Here is a 20,883-nt window from a genome sequence, read left to right on the forward strand (position 1 = left end):
ATCCTGTTAGTGGGTTACAGCAAAGTCATGCCATGCTTTTACTTAAGTTTACATATTAACAAACAGCAAGATATATGCATGTTTGGAGTTCAAACATTATGACAAAAAGTTCAAATCTAAAGAACTGTCTAAAGGCTTCCTGATATTCACCAGATTTACAAAAAAAAATCTTTAAACTACAAATGCAAATTGAAAACTCAACAGTCTCCTTCAGCACTTCATATTCTAAAAAGTTTGGGGAATCAGATAAAAAAGGAAACATTTTAACAATTAACTATGCAAAAACATATACACCCCAGTGAAGTCTGAGATGTCTTATGTCTTCATAACAACAAAATCTTCAAATTTTAAGCCAAGAAGCATTTTATTGTACAAGCACAGGTTATAGGTTCCTTACAATACTTGATAAAAAGCATTAACTGAGGGCAACATAATTACAACAAGATGAAGAGTAACAGGTGTGCTTATACAATAGCAATGGAAAAAAGCAATCTATTTTACAGGGAATAAAACACATCCGTTTTGGAACACCAAACAGAAATGGTAGTATCTGAACGATCATACATCATCTGTGGACCTTTCACAGATTATTTTCCAAACACAACTGTATCTGGAGCATAACTCTAACTACTGTATATACTGCAATACAGATATACTCCACACTGATTCAACAACCCAGGAAAAACATGTTTGCTACTGGTGTGAATAAGTAATATGACCCGGGTATGCAACCCTGTTCACAGCCAGGGTTTCCGGATGCCTGACACTGGCTATGGTACGAAAGGGTGAACGCAGGTTACTCTACACAGGTTCAATATAGCAGCTACTAAGGACAACACAAAAGGCTTTTGTCTGTGACAAATAGCAGTTTGGCTGTCTGCAAATCTTAACCATAACTCCTGCTTATTTTTGATTACAAAGATGAAAATAACTGTAGACTATATGTAGATGATGAAGTTTAGTGACCTGAGCAAACAGATCGCCCACACACCATGTGTCTTATCAGTTCCTTGTTAATATCCAGTCAGTTTAAAATAAACACTACATTTAACAAATTCTGAAACTGAAATGTGACAACCCTGTTTAGCATTGACATATCCAGTCTACAAATCCACGACTACAGTTGTAAATACTGTGACCAGCAGTCTGCTAAAGGTAATGCAAGTTGAACCCGTGTTCAATATTATGTGCCAAACTCAGGTTTGTATATGAAAGGGGTACTGGGTAAAAACCTAAAACATACTGCAATTATTTTGATTCAGTGGTCAAATGCACAAACAACATATCCTGTGGACAATCATACTGTGGCATCACTGAGTTTGGTTTGACAGTGCATCAAAACAATGATTGTGTTTTTGTAATTTCTAAACGGCAGTTGCAAATTAGGGTGACAACACAAAAACAATCTGAATTTAGTTTACATTGTTTCCAAAGAAAAGGAAACTAACCTTTTCATCCACTGTCGAATGACTGGAACAGTCTAGCTATCCCAGATTTATGCCCATCCCTTTACATTTAAAAATATAAAAAGGATGCCATTTTCATTATCAATCTTCTTTCAAACCCTGTCAAATATCACTTCACCTTAAAAATAACCTGTTGGTTTACTGGCAAAGGTGGTTAGTAGCGAGTAACGACTCTGCTCTGCTGTGTGTTACGTGCAATCAACAAGGGTAGGAAAAAATTTGAATAAAGCAAATAAACAACATAAGGCAATCTGATCTTGGCAACAAAATAAGTTTAAAACAATGTAATACAAATGAGAGCACTACAGTGTGTTTTGCCTCAAATAAGAGTACATCAAAATACAATTTAAGTACTAAAATGGTCTACACAGTTGCTGTATAGTGATACAAAAAGACAACCAAACCTTTCGGCAGATTGTTAATACACATGAAAAAAAAACATAAATGAAGATAATGGACATTTATCAACATAATTTTTCAATATTTAAGTGAGAGGTATAAACATAGAGCTCCTAATTCTCTAACATCAGCAAGGAAGGTATGTTTTACTGCTGCAGGCTATCAGGGGCCATCTACAATATGGGCTACTGGCTAAAGCAGGAATACAGTACACTTGGGCCAGGCATTTGGGAATTATGCAAAGGAAGTCAACACACATCTATCATACTGGAAGGAGTGGCTGCAAATATTTGCTGGTAAGTACTCTTTCTTTTTTGATCATCAAAATTCATAAAAATGCTACTCAAAACAGTACAGGCATAAAGATAGACGTCTATGTAAGTTTTGAAGTAAAGAAGAGTAGAAATCCCTCTGGAAATGTACAGTCACTGAGGCTACCTTTGCTCAGTGCAGGTTGGGAGATGCCCTGGTCATGGTAGCTGGGGGTTCCCAACCAATTAAGCCATTGCTTACACCACCTTTTACAAATATTGTGTTTGAAATTGTGAAAGCATGTTTGGGTGCCACAGTAGCTGCTTGCCACAGCCAATGACTGGTGGCAGGTTGCAAATCCTAGCAAATGAGGTTCACGGTTACTACACTGATCATGTATGATACTGATCACACATCTAAAATCAGAACACTTTCTAGATGATTTAACAAATTGACAGTGTTACATATTTGACATGTTACATTGGTACTGTATATGCAAACTAACCATATTAAACATTAATATCTGCTTTTTCTGAGCCAAGGCTACAGTACAAATGTTCTTAGTTTCACCCATTTACTGTATACTCATGCAATAGTACACCAACAGCTTGGTCCGGTGGACTTGGTTCTGAATACTTCAGGATCTTTTTAAAACATGTGACTAAAACAATGGCAGGGCAGTCTGTAAACGTTGTCAAGATCAGTATGGCTACTGAGACCAAGATTTACTGACAGTACATTTTACAACATTGTCACATCTGCTGAATTTTTAAACCTCATATAATTTGAGGTTAAAGCCACAGCCCCCACACACTTCTAAAATATTGCAGATCACTTATTGTTTTCCAACTTGTCCATTAAGAATATTCACAGGGACAGATAAACAGGACCATCCCACTCTGTGTTTGAATTATGAGAATTATGAGTTTCTAGTTCCTGTCCTCCAATTTGTTTGGAGGCGACTGCATAACCTCTTCTTTTCATTGACTGAATTGAGTTATGTACAAAATATTTAACTTCCCTCCATGTTCTGCTGCTTAAGGCAGGTTCAGCGGCTAAACATGCATCGCAATCCTTTTTGCCTGGTATTTTAACCAGTTTACAGAAGTCTCCAAGCTGACGCCTGACGGCTGCCTGTTCCTCCTCACTCCACAACCTTTTGTTTCTCTTCTGAGGCTTCACAGCTGAGGTGACTTGTTTTCCTGTGGCGGACATGGATGTACTTTCCTGTAACACTGGTGCTCTGTCAGGAACACCGGGTCCAAGTATTGTTGGGACAACCTGTGCAGTTGTGGAGGCCCTAGGTGGGCTTGTGGGGTAACCTGGTGTACCTGAATGGTTCAGAGGTGTGAATGAAGAAATGATAGGCCTACTTCTGTCATTTAGTGGTGAGAATGCAGGGCCCATTGGTGTACTTGGAGGATTCAATGGCGTGAATGTAGGAACCATTGAGGTACTTGGAGCATTGAGTTGGCTAAAAGTAGGAATCATTGGTGAATTTGCAGGGTCCTGTGGCATATACACAGAGGGGGGTGGAATACTTGTGGTATTCTGTGTATATGACGGAGTCATTGGCAGAATTCTGTTGTTCTCTGATGTGTATACAGGGGACATTAGTGAATTTGTGGTGTTGTGTGGAGTAAATGTGGGAACCACTTGTGTATCAGTAGCATTCAATGGCGTGAAAGTAGAAATCAATGGCTGACTTGAATGGATCATATTTGTACTGGTGGAACACAAGGATGCATAAACTGAAGTCATCTCTTGGGAGAATGGTGCTGCTTGGGAGAGTGTTGCCATTGACATACAACAATCCGAACTGTCTCTCAGGTGATCTGGATGCACTGTTGTCATACTACAGACAACATTTGCATCTTGCAAATCTTTCTCTACAGTTTGGACTTCAGCTTTTGGACTCTTTGGATTCAAAACATTTACATTCCCTTCAGAATTCTGCTGGTTATTTCGCCTCCGTATTGTCTGTAGTGTGTTGTGTACATAATTTTTGACATCTGTCCAAGATCTTCCACCAAGATCTGGTTCGGCAGCAATGCAAGCATTGCACTCCTTTTTACCCGGGACTTTCATCCTTGTTATAAATTCACTCAAGAAACGCTTCACTGCAGCCTGCTCCTTCTCACTCCAAGGTCTTCTCTTTAAAGCGGTCTTCTGTGCAGTTCCTAAAAAGAGTGTAGAGAATCATGGTTATATAAAATAAAAATAAAATTATCGTCCCATTAAGAAAGCAATAGTCTCTCAATATAAAATGATAAAACTCTTAATTGTAGAGCTTGACAGTTCATTCTTGACCTTGGAAACAGCAAGATTTAGTTTTATTAGTTGTCATTTCTAATACCATCTGATATGGTCAAAGGTTCACACAGAACTAGCAAGGACAAGTTGACCTTGAGTGGAGATTGTTTTGTCAGCTACTGTTTCAACGGTCAAGAATGAACTGTGAAACTTGACTTTTAGTCAAACATGGTAGAGAACAGAAGTCCTAAAAAAAGGGTCAGAATAATGAGAAGTCTGAACATCTACAGTTCCATGACAACTGAGAAAACTGCTAATGAAGACTGTGTGATACAGTCCAACGTTCTAGAACAAGCAAGTGGACTTTGAGGGGAGATTGTTTCGTCAAATGTAAACTATAGCTACTTTGACGGCACTGGCTATTTGCCATTTGATCTTTGTAATCAAAGAACAGGTGGATCTAAAACAATCCAGAATAAAGCAAAAGATGCATACCATCTCTTGCAGTGCCAGGTGAACTTGATGGTAGTGTTCGATCCATTTTGAGAAGTTGTTTGCTCACTTCCTCCAGCTGTGATGCATTCTTGGAGAGTCTGTAACACTCCTGGCTGCTCCTTTCCACTAGCTTGGCCACTTGATCCCATTCACGTTCACTGAGGCTCATTAGCTGCCAGCAGCTGGCAATTTGCTCTCTTAACGATGAGGACAGAAGTGCTTCTGGGTTTTTAACTCCACATTCCATTGCAGCCCTTCGGAAACAATCCAATCCTCTGATGAAGGATGGGCCTTCAGTCCGTGCAAACAGGTATGGGTTGGTTTTTGACACACCTGCTTCCTCTCGGTTTTCAATGAGTAAGTCAATTGACAAAACCATCCTTTCAGTTAGCAGAACCAGCATGTTCCTTCCATACTGACCTTCTAGTTCTAACCTAGTAAAACTGTCACTGAGGTCCAGCTCCAATTTGGTGCTTTTCCTTATTTGATCCGCAGAGGCCACAAAATTTCCCCTGCTCTTTATGCTAGTGTAAGTTTGCAAGAGCATTCTACCAATATTTCCTACCCTTCCCCTATTGAAGAGGCACACATCTGCTAGAGTAGCTTCGCTGAGCTTTTTCCATGTTGATAAGCTAGGACTTTCTTTTAGTTCCTTTCTTGCTTCATCTTCTTCCACTGTGATAAATCTGTGGAGTTTTATCAAATCTTCTGTCACAGTTGACTTGTCTACTTCCACTTTCTTGACCTCTTGCTTTAGAGATAGTGCAAGAGCTTTGCGAGAAAAACACTCGCTCCATTTTGTATCAAGAAGCTGTATGAACTTTTTCACTTCACTTTCAGTTTCACTGTCCTCTGTCATGCGACTTTCTCCGAAAGCTATTTCTGCAGCTCGTTTCAAAGAGTACCCTATCTTTGAGACAAGGGAAACTGTTTTAAACTTACTGGAACTGGGATCAAAACCACTAGCTCTTTTGGCCCCTTCAACGGCTAATTCAAATCTGGATGGTAGACATATTTCATGCAAATATTGCACACTATTGTCAAGCTCATTTACAGCAAGCACAAATCTACCCAGTTCCCTCATCTTTTGGGCAATATAAGCAAACTGAGACTTGTCATGATCATACTTAGCAGACAGTGCATTGCCATATTTGCAAATAAGTGGGTCATTTCTGATGTGCCTTGAAATATCATCTTGATGCATGATGTGGATGATTTCCTTGCAGCCTCCAGTTAAGAACTCTGACATTGGAAGCAGCCGGGAAGCAGCACTGTGGATCCTGCCTCTTTTTGTCCTTTCGGTGAGCTTTTGATCTCCCTTTCTGGCCTTACATGACCGCTCATGTCTCCACAAGTCAGTTTTGCGATAAAAAGCAAAGCAGTGCTGGCAAGGCAGGAAGTCACGAACAGATATGCTAGGATTTTTCACTTGTTTCTTGGTCACAATTTCCCCTTCTCCACTTTTGAGAACTTTGCAATTATGTTCATAATCTCCTTTATTGCGAATTTGGTCAAGCAAAGTCTGTCTGACTTTGGAACCTTTGGGAAAGTGTATTGCGTGGGCAACATCCGTTTCCTCTGCATGCTTCCTTTCCAAATGCTTTGCAAGTTGGGTAAACGCCATTTTGCAATATAAACAGAAGTGCTTTTTGCATGACTCCTTTTTTTCATTAACTGCTTTGACAGGTGTTGTTTCAAGCACTTTCTTACAGGTCCTTAAACTCGATCGTGTTGGCTGTTTCCTCTCTAGAGTTTTCCTACGGTGGTGTGATTGCGTTTTAGCAATTTCCTTTGAGCTCAACTCACACATAATTTGATCTGTATCACCTGAGTGACCTGTCACCACATCCTCTGCCTCGTCGCTTGAGTCATTTGCTTGCTCAGGGGAACTTTGTTTGTTAATTTCACCATTTTGTTCTGTTATTTTGTAGTCCCTTGTCAGCATCCCTTCTGCAGCGCTGGTTGGATTTGAATTATCAAAGTTAAAACTCATTTTACTTGATAAACCAACTTTTGTGTCATCTGACATCTTGTCTTCCTCTGCTTGCTTCTGGTCTTCCTTTCCTTGACTTCCCTGCATGGTAGCTGAATCACAAGCAGCATTTTGGGATTCATTTATGTCCTTCACACCTTTCTGGATATTTTCATGTTCCCTCACTGTCAATTGCTCAGTGTTTGTACTGGCAGGGCCCCTTGGCATTTTCTCGCCATCTTTTGGCCCATCCAAATCTTGTGGAATATTCTCCTCTACTCTTGGATTACCCTCTTCATTTCTTGCACTGTCAAGGTTAGAAGTCAACCTAAGAGCATCACTCGAACTTCTCTCTTCAATCAAGCTCGTCTCTCCTTCAAATGACCTCTTCTCACCAATAGTACACGCCTGTAAAAGAACAAGTATATGTAAGACTCATTGCCAAATCAGACCCCGTGAATAATTTGATTGAGTGAACTTAAAAGACAGACCGGAAATAAATGCTGGGAAAAAACAAAAACAAAAGCTAAACCTAAAATTTGGTTTGAATTTTGATTTTTGTTCACTGGTGATAAGTAACATTTTTGGTATTGCCTTTTCAAAATCATTGGCACATTTTTCAATTGCTGTGTAACGCATCAGCACCTTGGCAATGCCCCACCAAGATCCAGGCTCATTCAAACAGAAGCCAATGTGATGGCCACACATCACTTTTTAGCCCAACATTGGTGTGAAAAACCCCTGACACCTCTCAAATCTCCAGTACAAAAACCACATGTGACCCATTCAAGAACAGTTAATGGCTTTATTGGATCAAGCAGCGTTTTGACATTGTAAATGTCTAACCAAGAATATGTAGTCATGGGGTGTTGGATGAAATGCTACATGGACAGAAAAGAATATGCACTGACACTAGACCTACATTCATGATTTGCAATCAAAACAATGTTACTTTTGATCTTATATACAAAAGATTTTGGTTTGGCATATTGGTGTTTTTACAGTAAAATCTATGAAACTGGTGATTTAACACAACATGTATTCAATGTGGCTAAAAACACAGAGTCCTGGACCAGGCCAGGTACACATGCAAAACAAGAGAACACTTAAATGGTGTTCAGCCATCCCCATATATACACATTAGGTTTTCTGACTAGATGTTGTCTATTCTTTAAACTCTTGGATGGTGAAAAAAATGAAAATAAAAAAGGATCCTGAGGACATAATAGTTACTGTGCTATGATCATGATGATGATACATGTTCTGAAAGCATATATGTACCTGCTTCAAAGGGTTCATCTTGTCCAATAACGATGTGTTCAGTGTCTTCTTCCATCAGCTTGCTCACTGCAAGGAAAGATGACACCATAGTTCTAATGTGCACACACCATGATAAATATATAATAAAGGTTGATGTTACCAATGTCAGGGTACAGTTATACATAAATAGCCCTTAACACTATATAGCTGCCTAAATTTGACGCTGCATTTCGGCCAGCTGTGGAAATTAGTTTTACTTACAACAATTTGAAATTTCTTCCTTTCAAATCCCATCAGTCATATTAGCAATGTATTGATATGTGACATTTCACAGCAGAATTATTGATAAAATAAGCTAATCTTAACTTCAGCTGCTAACAGCAGCTAGTAATTAGAGCAAAGTGCATTTTATGTCAGCTGACACCAGAGAGAGGCAGCGAGATCTCTTAACACAGAGGTCAGTGGGGACTTTTTTTCTTTCTTTATATTCTGCTCATATCAGAACAATACAATTAGGTTGAAAGTTAGTAAAACAGCCCTATAATTTCACAATATCTATTACTTATTAGTTATTTCTGCTTCATAGTACAGAATCAACAATAGTTTTACTGTTGGATTAAATTGCTGCTTTATAAAAAAATTAAACCATTACAACATTGCTTAAGATGATATATTTAATTTTCCATAAAACAATTTTAAGAAAACATGAGATCACACTCTTACCTGGTGTTGAGCAGAAGTGCTTGGGAGTTGTGAAAAACTTCTTGAGTAAAATCTGTGGATGTAGATCTTGAAGAGACAGATTCCTTGGTGCACAATTTAAATTTTTTTTCCCCATCTACTGTATACGTACTGTAGAAGTTAGTTATTAATATTCTTTGAATGCAATGGGGTCGAGTCATCGCTGCTACTTCATGTAGCCCTAGTAAGCTGCTCCCCTAAAGTTCAATGTTCATTATTTGTTATATATATATATATATATATATATATATATATAACTAAATTTATTACAGGGTCTCCTAGACCAGGTTCCAGAAGTCCCAAATTTGATCAAGTCAAATCACATGCGGATTATTTTATCTGTGACAGAAAATTGTCTACAAGCAATTATGTGCCATCACAACAAACACCACCGTGATATTTTTGAACGTAGTTTGTGTTTAGATAGGCTAACATAATGTACTGCCCCATGTGGAGGCACGCCACAACTCATGGACCACTGTTGTTTATGTCAAATTTCGAACATATTTCACATATTTCCAACCGCGTTGCTTCTCCTTTGCAAACTAATTTGTGATTTTAAAGCAATGTCAGTTCATGCATTTGTAGTGCAGAGGACCAGGGTGGGCATGTATTCAGCCTTATTAGTGCCATATTTGACAGACGCAGCACCATGTTATACTGTTCATCCATAAATTCTATACTGTTCACCAGACTGCACAATCACTCCCACACATACACACTGGGGGCAACCAAGGTGCAAGCTTTAAGCTTGTAAAATGTGCCTTTATCTTGAAGGCTCAAGAAGCCTAGAGGTATAGATTATTATAAATAAAAAAATAAAATAAAACTAAAATAAGTCACAACATTATCAGCAGAAAGAAATGAGATGGTTTGGGTGAATGGGTTTATATATTTGTTACAATAAAACATGTTAGAGGGAATAAAACATACCTCTTGGTCCAGATTGTAGTCCTCTTTGGAGTTAAGTGCCAATTTTACAGCCATGTAATCTCCACTTTTCACAGCATCCCGCAACTCACCTGACAGGAACAAGGTGGGAAAATACACATTATAGATCTTACCTTCAAAAATATTTTTACAAGATATAGTGAAAAAAATAAATAAACAATAACAATGTCCTCAAATAGTATAATTTTCCGCTAAGGATGAATTGTAATGACTTTGGTGATGATTTAACTTTTCATCTAGTGCCATCATTAAGTCTAAATTTTGATTCGTCCAATACTTTGGTTTATGACTGATGGACGTTATGTGGACAGAATAAAAAAAGAAGTCAGAAGTCAACCATGAGGGCACAGTGCAGCACTGGGAGGTGTACAGCGTGCACATAGTAGAGTAATCTTATAGTTCATCCACAAGAAAAGGAAAGCATATGCATACACTTTGGGTTTAACAATTTAATAATTAGCTTTAAAAGATGAAGGTGAAGTATTTTGTGAATGCTTTGTACCTTATCACCCACAGACTAATGGTAGCGGAGCAGAGCGAGCACCTAACTCTCACCAAACAAACGAGACCAGTTGACCAACACACACTTACAAAAGTTAAACCAACTCTGGTGGGCCAACGGAAATAACTCAGCCCATGGTCTGTTTTATTTTAAAAGCCCTGCATATGTACACCATTGTGGATAAACAGATTTCCATGGTACTAATGATGCAGCAGAGAAGCTGCTCTCCACTGCTGGAGACACAGCAGAGCACTCCACTGTCCCTGTCTTAACAGTTCACTTATCTCTTGGTTTTGATGACTCATTTTGTAAAAAACTGCACTTAACCATTAGCTAGTGGGTCACAGCACCTGGCAGAGCAGTATCATATGATGTGTGTTTGATTATCAGTCTGCTTAAACTTTCACATTTCTAAAAGAGTGTGCTTGTGCTCCAATTTATTAATTTCTCCCTTGTTCTCCTCCTCCTGATTTAACAACACGGGTGAGCAAGGTGTGCATGTAGTGATCAAATTCCTGTCTTAACTATTGACCTTCTGTGTTTCAGCATCAGAAAAGTGCTCCAACCCGGTTGTTTTGTCTTTTAACTTCCCGTCTCCACCAGAAGTTGAAATGTTTCCCATTATGAGGGTAGACATGTCTTGCTTGTGACCACCATGTGCCAGGACTTAAACAAACATCTGACCATTTTTCCAATACAATGCATAGTGTTAAGTACAGCCAGAGGTAGAAGAAAATGAATGACTTTCTGCCCAAATAGGTCACATTACAGAAGATAAAGATGCTGTAACTGCTGCACCACTGGGACTTTACAATGCCAAAACAGATGTCCCAATGTTTAGAAAAATGGTCTGTGAGGTCAGAGTTTAAATTCCAATGGTAGTTCCAAATACTACCAATGTGTTGAGTAACAACCACCAAGTGCCTTTCAAGTATCTTTGACCAAGTCAGAAAATCACCTATCAACTCCTTGTATGCTGCTAGATAACAGTAGTCAGTCCGCAGTCAGGTCTAAGATATAAATAGAAATACTCACTGGGTGATAACGGTGGACCTGACAGGATCTCATCCTCTCCGTTCAGATGTTTCTGAAAGTCGTCCAGAGTCATCCAGTCCAGATTGAGGTCCATTCCTAGACTCAAAGTGGCTTGACCCTTGTCTGTGTGAGACACAATGAGAGAGATACATGACACAGATACATTATTAGTTGGCAGGCTAAAAACTTGTCTTACTCTCCTAAAACTTTTGACTCAAGGTACTCCTACATTACAGTAAATTCTTGTGTTCTAAAATAATCTTAACTCAAGGTCCTCTTATTAACTTATTTCAGGGCTTTCAGTTGCATCGTTAGCCTCTTTCACACATAGTTCCCGGTAAATTACTGGGATAACCTTTCAGGCACTGCTGGTGATTTTCATGATTTACATATGCAGCCACATTTAGAAACATTTCCGTCTTGCGCCTTTTTACACATGCCGTGTCAATGTCGGAATAGATGGATGGGTCCAGTAGATGGTGGTCATGCAACACTTATGGATGCCAACTGCTCTGCGTGGACTGAGAGGAGCTCCCTTATTTCTGAATCTGTCCTTTTTCCAGCCATTCTTAATTGTTAACTTGTTTGCAAACTTGTTATTGCTTGTTAGTTATCAAATCACTCACGAAAGCATTGGCTAGGTAACCGTAAACAAGTCGCAGATTCAAATACGTCATTAGTGGAGTCTTGTGATTGGTTCGCGTGAAAGCGACTTTTGTCAGATGGACATAATCATTAATGTGCTTGTCCCTGTAATGTTACTGCTTTCATTCACACCACAGTCATACTGGCATTTTCTCTGAAACTGGGTCTTGAGGAGGGAAACTAGTGGTACAGATTTCCCTGAATATCGATCCCTCCTCCCATTCACACATGACACCATGCAGGAAATGTTCCTGAACATTTCAGGGGTAGACTGAATGTGTGAAAGGGTCTTTGGAGAGTTCATCAACTAATACTTTCAAAAGTATTGAACAAAATTGTTCACAACTACAGTAGGTTTCAAATCTGTGTATGTGTATTACAAAAATCATCAAATTTCATTTGATGTGAAACAACAAGCTGTTATTTGGAAGTAGAAAGTGTTCATTGGCCAATCAGAAGCATACCAGATTTGTCTGTGCCTTCTAGTGGGTCCTGGGTGTCCTGATTGTCATCACAGGCTATGAAGAGTCTAGGCTCACTGTCCTCTCTCCTCTTCTTCCTGTCATCTGTTGGGGTTCTCCTCTCCCAGCCAGGCCGCTGTGCATCCTCCGTCTTCTCCCTTCGCTCCCGGGAATCCTCTCCAGGCTTCGGCTTTGCCGTAGATTCCTCTCCTTCCCTCTCATCACTGTCCAGACTGAAGCCATAACTCTGGCCAGGTCTAGGGACTAGAGGAGGAGCAGACAAGGTGTCATATTTCTTAGAACATTGTTAAAAAAACGTCTATAGAGCTTTTGTTCCTCCATTGCAGCTGACAAACAAACCAGGAAACACAGGAAACAGTAGCTTGTTGTCTCTTCATGGCTACGATTCTTCCTTTCTCCTCTGTGGAGACTTGTTTCTCATTTGCTATAGTTCATAAACTAGTGACATAGTTCAAAATGAAAACAGCTTGGACATTATAGGGGAGCCTGGGTGAGTTTGTCAACTGTTGAGATTTATGATTTCATATATATTACCACATATACCTGGGGTCTCAGCCTGCTGTGTTGGAATAGATAAACATACTATATTCAATGAGTTACATTGAATTAAAGCCCGACCCATATTGGATTTTTGGGGCCAACATTGCCAATATTAGGGCATAGAAAAATTCCGATATATATATATATATATATAAATAATAATAATAACGTGATGCTTGTTGACACTGTAACTGATCAAAGGTGGGCGTACCTGTGTAAGATACTGCATACAGATGCAATCATACTTTCACTTTGTTTTTACCACTTGGTGTTATGATGCTCATTAACTGAAGTTGGTTTGGGTTGATGTGACGATGAACATGTTCAAACTAAGCAACAACAATAACTAAAAGTATATGTTATGTTTTGTTTTTGTGTGTCTTTGTACATACCATCTGATTGCTTCGTCTTCTCAAAGTCTGGTTTCTGAGCGGGAGACTCTTTGGTTGACTTGGGGATCTTCTCAATCTTTCCTATTAGCTAATATACAAAATAATGACAAAATGATACAAAAACAATGTTAACACCAAGCAGTTTTTCCAGACAAAACACTGAGCAACAACAAATAGGGCAAACATTTGACAGTAGTCATGTCCATTCTGAAAAAAATTAAAGACAAAGACTCACTTGGCCAATAGATCAGAGTTTTACTGGTCCCTTGTATATTTTCACTGACCCCGCAGCCAAAAAAATAAAAGTAATCCTTTTTTCCCCCATAACTCTGGTAATTTAATCACATAATACGATCAACACTTATGTTCCCTTTAGATTTGGTTGTTTCCCTTCAGTTATGGATATGTAATGTTGATATTACACAAATTTGCGAAATATAAAATTAGGCACATATTGGATCAGCAAACGAAAGGTGTATAAATGTAGGTTTCTCCATATTTTGTCCTGGTCAGACTCACTGCTGCAGGTAGTGCTGGTGGAGAGGAGGGGCGGGCTGGTGTCAGCCTAAAATCTACAAGAATCCAACTCATTTTTAGATATTTAGCTAATTAGACTCAATGGTTTCATACAATGAACATCCGTTTTAAGCTTGTTCAAAAGAGTTTCCTGTTAGTGTAATAAGCTCCACATAGCTGTAAAATATACAGGAAGTCAAAGACATATTGAAGTTTATGTTCTGCTTTTTCAACCTGTGTTTGTTTGATAAATTGCTCATACTGTCTCTTACTGCTGGATTTTGTTATACTTACAGCAGCATGCAGTCATAGTTGACTCAAGTATACCCTAAAGTCTGTTTCATTCTGTACACTGTGGACTCTCTGGTCTGTGTGTGTGTGTGTGTGTGTGTGTGTGTGTGTGTGTGTGTGTAGCTCAGCCCTGCCTTCGTGCATGCAGGCGCTGACAGAGAGCAGAGGAGAGAGACGGAGAAGCAAACATCCCATTCTCTCCCCACTAGCTCCAATCAGCTGTTCAAAGTAAAGAAAGCGCGCACGGTTTGCTTTCGTCGTGATTATTATGTACAACGTGAACTTACAGCGGTGGCGTTCATCATTTCGCAGTGGCGCTGTGCCACAGAGTGATATAAACCTGGCCCTGCGCTGTGATTCCAAATTATTTATCGGCTGCCTGGCAGGTGACCCCGATTTATTTGTCCGCCGTGACACTGATGGCAGTGCATAAACTTTTACTGGCCCGGTTATGTCGGACCCTGGGCTGTATTTCTGTTTGCAACACTGGACCTTTTACTCATCAAGATACTGGTTAATATGATGATCTGTAAATTTACCAAACTTGGACTGCAGTAACTTCGGTAGATGACTCAGATATAAAGAATCTAAATAAATCTCATAATATTTCTACTGGTCTCTTAAATAAAATAAATACAGCAAGTGCTCGGGTGTTGTGACTCAAACCTGCTCTATAATCATGTCGTCAGTGTGGTCCTGTTGTGTCCTGAGGTGTCTTGCTTTGTTTTTTTATGTGAGCTCATTAAAGCAAATTCCTATCAACTATGCTGAAATGAGAATAACATATTCAACCTTGAATCTTAATCAGCTCCCCCTTTTCCATCTGGCTGCCATGAGCAAATATGAAGCTACATAAAAATATAATACAACAAATATTCTTGGTGACGCTGGTGGGTGTGTGTATGCACTATTCCACAATAGCCTTCAAACTGCTCTGGTTTTCTCTTGTGACTTTCATATCAGCCAGTTGACTGTTCATGGTATGTAGAATACACATGTGCCCCAATTTCAACTTGACCCTTGTTTTTATGTCAACATTATGCAGGCTAATATAAAAGTAAACATTACAGCTGAAATGACTAACCTGCAAAAATTAATCTCCAAATATTTTGATAATCTATTAGTCATGCAAGGCAATTTTCAACACAAAAATGCCAAATAATCTCCGGTCCCAGCTTGTCCAAAGTGAGGATTTGTTGCTTTCTTTGCTTAATATCATTGTAAATTGAAAATCTTTGGGTTTCCCACTGCTGGTCAGACAAAACAAGACATTTGAGGACGTCATGTTTGGCTTTAGGAAATAGTGATGGGTATTTTTTTGAACCTTTTTCTGACACTAATAAATGAATCATGAAAGTAAAAGCAGTAATACTGTACCTTCGGGGGTTTGGCGGTGGTCTTCTCTGCGGCGGGCTGATGTGACGGCTGCCTGCGAGGGGCACGGTCCTTGGCCTCGCAATTCAAAAGGAACTTCTCGAATAGGTTAGTGGAGCCTGTGGCATCCTTCTGTCCCAGTACCTCCTCTTTAACCAGCTCATCCTCTTTACTCTTGGTGCTACTGGCGACTGTGACGGAGGATGAGGAGGACGATGTGGAGGAAGATGGGACTTTGGGTGGTGCTGAGGTGCTCTCCTGCCCTTTGCTCTTAGCTTTCTTGTGTAGGATGGAGCTGTCGCTGGAGTCTGAGGAGAGGGGGGCAGCCTCCTCCTTGCTTTTCGAGGTGAGGCTCTTTAGTTTTTGGAGGCTGCTGTCTCTCTGCGTGTCGTCTGGCCTTTTGCCCTTTTTGTCCTGGATGAGGTCCTTAATGCCCTGCAGCTTTACTTCCCATTTCCCCTTCTTTTGTTTGGACTTGTCCTCTGAACGTGCCTTTTCAGCTGACTTTGTTATTGTCTCTGCTGACTGATTTTCAGTATCGTCTATTTGGGATTTTGACGGGCTGTCGCTCAGGTCGTCCTCCAGCGGGGCAGCTGCCTCATCTTCAGATGTTTCGATCTTGCGTTCCTTCTTCCCTTTCTTTTTCCTCCCTTCCTCTAACTTTTCTCTCCTGTGCTTTCCTCCATCTTTTCCCTTTTCCTTCTTGTGTTTTTTGGAGGGAATGGGCTCGTCGTCCTCCTCTTCAGAGTCAACCAGACGCTTTTTTGTTTCAGTCTTTTTCTCTTTGGGAGGAGAGGTTGGAGTCTGGGGTCTCTCCTCTTCTTCATCAGTCTCTGGTGCCGGTAGAGGCCTGAAATCCTCCTTCCGCTTCTCTTTCTTCTTCTTCTTTTTTTCCTTCGACGGTGATTCCTCTTCTTCTTCCCGAATCTTTTTCTTTTTCTTTTTCTTCATGGGTGCCTCAGCTGGACGGTCTTTGTCGCTGTCACTCTCGGAGTCGGCATCAAATATATCACTCTTCGTAGGCAGCAGCTTCTAGTAGAGGAATGGGACAAGCAAAGTCACATTTTAAGAATGTGTATTACTTTATGGCTTAAGTCTAAAGAAAAAAGTACTTTTAGTTGTGATGTAAATGTGTTAGAAACAAATATGTATGCTCGTCATGGGCAACAGCAAAATAACCATTAACTTGTTCAGTAAATATCTGGTCCCCTGTATTTTTTTCAAATTTACCAGCTGATCAGCTGTGAGTTTCCCAACATACCATGGTAGAAGTTGGTCATTCCAACAAGCTAAAGGAATTAGAGTCGACCCTGCTCCATAAATGCTGTGCTGACATCAGCAGGGATAGACACTAATATTTTTAAGCACTGGCCACAAGGGCCACCAAGCCCCTAAATTCGGAGATCTGAGCTTTTGTACAAACGATTTAAGTTGGTCAGTAATAATGCAGAATCATGTTTCTGACCCTCAAACTTTCTGATTATTTCCAGGTTTACATGAAAATATTATTTTCAATGTGGTCTCAGACTTTTGGACCCCACTGTATATTATTGATTTTCTAAGGATATAACGTTAAAGGATAATTGATCAGAAATAAACATGAGCCGCTGCTGATAATATTTGACTTTTTAGACTGAGACTTGCAGCTTTTGATGCATTGCTCTAATGCAGAGCCATCAGTAGGGGGAGTGAGGTGTCACTTTTTTCTGCTCTATCTGCCTACAAGCCCTTATGGAGGACACGCCTTACCTGGCGGCCACTCTTCCCCCGTATTAAAGAAAGATGGCAGCCGTTGTTGAGAAGATTGTCAAATGTGAAGCGTAATCTGCAGAGACAGCTGCTTAAAATCGCACAAATATCCCGCTGTATATGTGTTTTGAAGGTATTAATGGTATCTACATTGATTGGTCAAGGCTCCCAGTCTGTCTGTGGGCTCGCCTGTTTCACTACAGGCATATTTACTCGCTACGTGGGTGGGGAAATAAAACCAATGAATCAATAAATAGACTGTGGATTTCCTCCCGTGGAGCCAACATGAAAGCTGTTTTGGCCCAGTAAAATTCTGCTGTCAGTCGGCCTGGTGAAGGCAGGTCAGGCCGTATTCAGACCAAATCAGGCGGTGCTGCGTTCAGCCGCAGAGTTGAGCGGAGGTGTGTGGGGGTTATGGGCGTGTTTATTTGTGCTCTAGAACGTAACCACTGTGAAACAATCAGAAAATAACGTTTTATTGATCTGATTCACCAGCTTTCTCGCTACCAGCGCTCCCTCTCTTCATTCACTGTCTAGCTCATTCGACCACAGCTGCTCTCTCTCTCTCTCTCTCTCTCTCGCTGGTGCTCTCAGCTCTCTCTCTTTCTTTCTCATCTCCTTTTTTAAAATGAGTCGAGAAGCTGACAGCAAAGTCTAACTTTACTTTTAACGTCATCATATGAAGATAAATGTCTTCCCCTCCTCCTAGCAACGTCTTTGTGCTCCCTCATGACAGAGTTTAAAACTCTGATCAGTCTGATCAGCCAAAACGGCCGCAGCCAAAACGCACTACTACCCCCATTCAAATAAAAGGGAGGACTGGCATGTTCGCCGCACTGCCTGATTTGGTCTGGATACGGCCTTAGCCGGCTGCTGGTCAGCAGCTGCTGCAGACAGACAGCTGGTTCTGTGGACAGAGATGCTGAATGCAGGTTGGAGTCAGTGTGGACTAAGCAGTTACTGTGCTCGCTCACGTCTCGCTTCCTATGTGGATTCTCAGTTGCGCTGGCGAAGGCTCGCAGTGTGGGGATAAAACTTGGTGGCCAAAAAGTAACTTTTTGTGGCCAAAGGCCATGGTTAATGTTGAACCCTGATCAGTTTTGTTTTATTCTGTAAACCTAACCATCAGTTGGACTTACCACACTCTTCTTGGCTTCTGCTTCTTTCTTGGCCTTAGCATCAGCCATGGACTTCTTAAAAGCTAAGAGGACCTCCCGACAGTCCTCCAAATGTGCCTCTGGCTCCCAAGTGTCATCATCAGAGCAGTAATTCTTCCAACGGACTCTGTAGAGCACCTCACCCTGAAAAAACAAAAAGACAGAAGACATGAAGCTCAAGCATCCCCTCCAGACTTGACACTGTGATTAGGAGCTGTCAGAACTCCTCATTTGACCCCCCAATTAAAATCTGTAGAGCAACACAAGATTTCCATGAACATGACAAATTGTATCAGACAGCAAGAGGCCAATGGGGTCTCTTGCTGCTCTAGCCAACCACTCCAGCCAACATCTGTAACTGCACATACTCATATTTACCTGCTCCGTCCATGTTGTAAGCCTTCATACAAAAGGAAACTATTTGTGGCAATATTCAAGTTTACAACTGAGTGCAACACCATGAATGCCTTATAGGATAGACTGTGCACCGTTATCCTCATATTTAAAAGGACTATGACGTCTCCTCTTTGTCTCTCTCTATGACAGCCAGTGTCTCACCCTGCCTTCAAGTTTGGCTGTTTACTTTTTCCTGTCTGGTCTAGTCAGACAAATCCCTGTACAAACTAGTTCTTTTTATGCATAATCCAACACTTATTATGAAGTAACCAGAGAAAGTCTTGAGTGACAGTCATCGAGCGTAACTTGACATAAGTGAGAATAATTGGTCTAAAAATCTACATTTATCTTTTTTCACTCGGGAGAAATGATTAGTTGAAGAGCTGAAAATAATTCCAACAATTTGGGCTTACATCAAACAACCCACGATCAAATTCTACAATGCTTTATACCCTTCATGACAGGATTAGTCAGTGTTGTCATTCAAGCATTTGAAAGTGACTGAAACGGGGATACAGCAGCACACAAACTTATCATCTTCACAAAGTGAAATGTGTCTTTGCAGAAATAAAAACAAGAATAACACTTCAGAACAGTCTTCTCTACACTGGTGCTGCTATTATCACAATGACAAGCCAAGTATGTTTAAATCTATCTTAGGTCTGACTTCAGAAGTTCAGTCTCCTGCATGGATTTGAACAGGATTCCCCTCGTTACACAGAATATAGATCCTGAAGTTTCTGGTCCAGTGCATCTCCTGCTTTCTCTGCATCTTATTGGCATGTTCACTGTGATTATAAAGGCTTTTAACGATGTTCTATCACATTAGACCAGTGCCCATGTGTTTTGCAACGCTGCCCCAACACACAAACACAGATTCAGTTTCAATGGCTGCATCTTCCTGGAGAACTGCCAGCAGACCAGGCTTACTTCCTTTCCGAATCTGTTTCCACTCTCACTCCCGATGTTTCTGGGGCTATCTACATAAGTGGTACAAACTCAGGGAGACTCTAAAGAGAATTTGCTCACAGTGTAGGGAGTAAATAGACAAGACATCAAAACCATCACTGCAGATCACGAGCCAGCCACAGTCTGAATGGTCCAATCGGTTCACATGGACACCAAAAGGAAACTGACTGCGCTTTGTGGCACTTCCACATCCTGTCTGACGCCCGGGCCACACAGGCTACCTTTACCTGTGTGTGATGGCTACTTTGCCTAACTGCTGCTGCTCACACGTGTGTGGTGTCCAAACACAGAGCGATGCTGCTGCCAGCCTTATGTTTCTACATTGAGTTTGCCTCTCACAATGGCCATCGCTCAAATGTTTCATTTCATTTATATTTAGTGTGGACAGGAAAAAGGTGAGGAAGCATGTGCTCAATTGTAAAAAAATAAATAAGAAGAAGAAGAAATAAATAAAAAATATACAGCAATACCTCTTCACTTCACACATGGCTTTCTGTTCTACAGGTTTCCAGAGGTGGGCTTATCAACAACTCATTTACATGGGGAGCGGGACCTTCATTTGCATTACAGGTGCCAAACCAAGTCTAAAACTGTATAAGCAGATGTTCTGGGTTCAGTCTTTGCTGAATCAGAAGTGCTTTCTTCAAGTTTGACATTTTTTCTCATGAAGATCATGAAGAAAATAGACTTTCTAGGACTGATCAATTTTCTTTTTTTTTTTTAAATATATATAATGTTACTTTACTTCAAATAGTTTTGATTAACCAACTTGTCTATTCACATTTCCTAAATAATAGTAATGTTGTTAATTCATGTTTAATTTTGTTTTGGTAGGTTTTTAGTGAGTTGTAGACAGAAGGAAAGCCATAGCACTTTATCTTTTGCTCCTGCTGCTCAGGTAGAGGTGGTTGTGTGACCTGGGTGTGTTTTTGCGGGGAACTGCGTGCACATGGAAAAAATGGACCACATTACCACACGTGTTGCTCAGGTAGGCGTTGTGGTCTAGGTGTGAACCTAGAGCTCCTATATTTATAACTGACTGTTCA

At 40.3% G+C, this 20,883-nt stretch overlaps 1 protein-coding gene across 3 annotated transcripts in view; it reads right to left on the reverse strand.

Moving 5' to 3' along the window:
* mphosph8 (M-phase phosphoprotein 8) overlaps positions 1-20,883 on the reverse strand; it is a 32,400-nt gene that overhangs the window by 9,797 nt on the left and 1,720 nt on the right. Inside the window, exons 2-9 of one of the 3 annotated variants that reach the window (XM_042425865.1) lie at positions 18,455-18,616; positions 15,570-16,595; positions 13,386-13,473; positions 12,436-12,696; positions 11,327-11,449; positions 9,772-9,860; positions 4,866-7,245; positions 346-4,297 (exon numbers count right to left, since the gene is read on the reverse strand). In XM_042425865.1, the coding sequence (XP_042281799.1) occupies positions 2,985-4,297; positions 4,866-7,245; positions 9,772-9,860; positions 11,327-11,449; positions 12,436-12,696; positions 13,386-13,473; positions 15,570-16,595; positions 18,455-18,616 (5,442 nt within the window). In that variant the 3' untranslated portion in view covers positions 346-2,984. Of the gene's footprint in view, positions 1-345; positions 4,298-4,865; positions 7,246-9,771; positions 9,861-11,326; positions 11,450-12,435; positions 12,697-13,385; positions 13,474-15,569; positions 16,599-18,454; positions 18,617-20,883 lie in introns of those variants that run through there. The other 2 variants (XM_042425864.1, XM_042425866.1) reach the window with 2 other exon arrangements.

This window comes from Thunnus maccoyii, chromosome 11 (assembly GCF_910596095.1).
Source record: "Thunnus maccoyii chromosome 11, fThuMac1.1, whole genome shotgun sequence".
Classification (NCBI taxonomy): Eukaryota; Metazoa; Chordata; class Actinopteri; order Scombriformes; family Scombridae; genus Thunnus; species Thunnus maccoyii.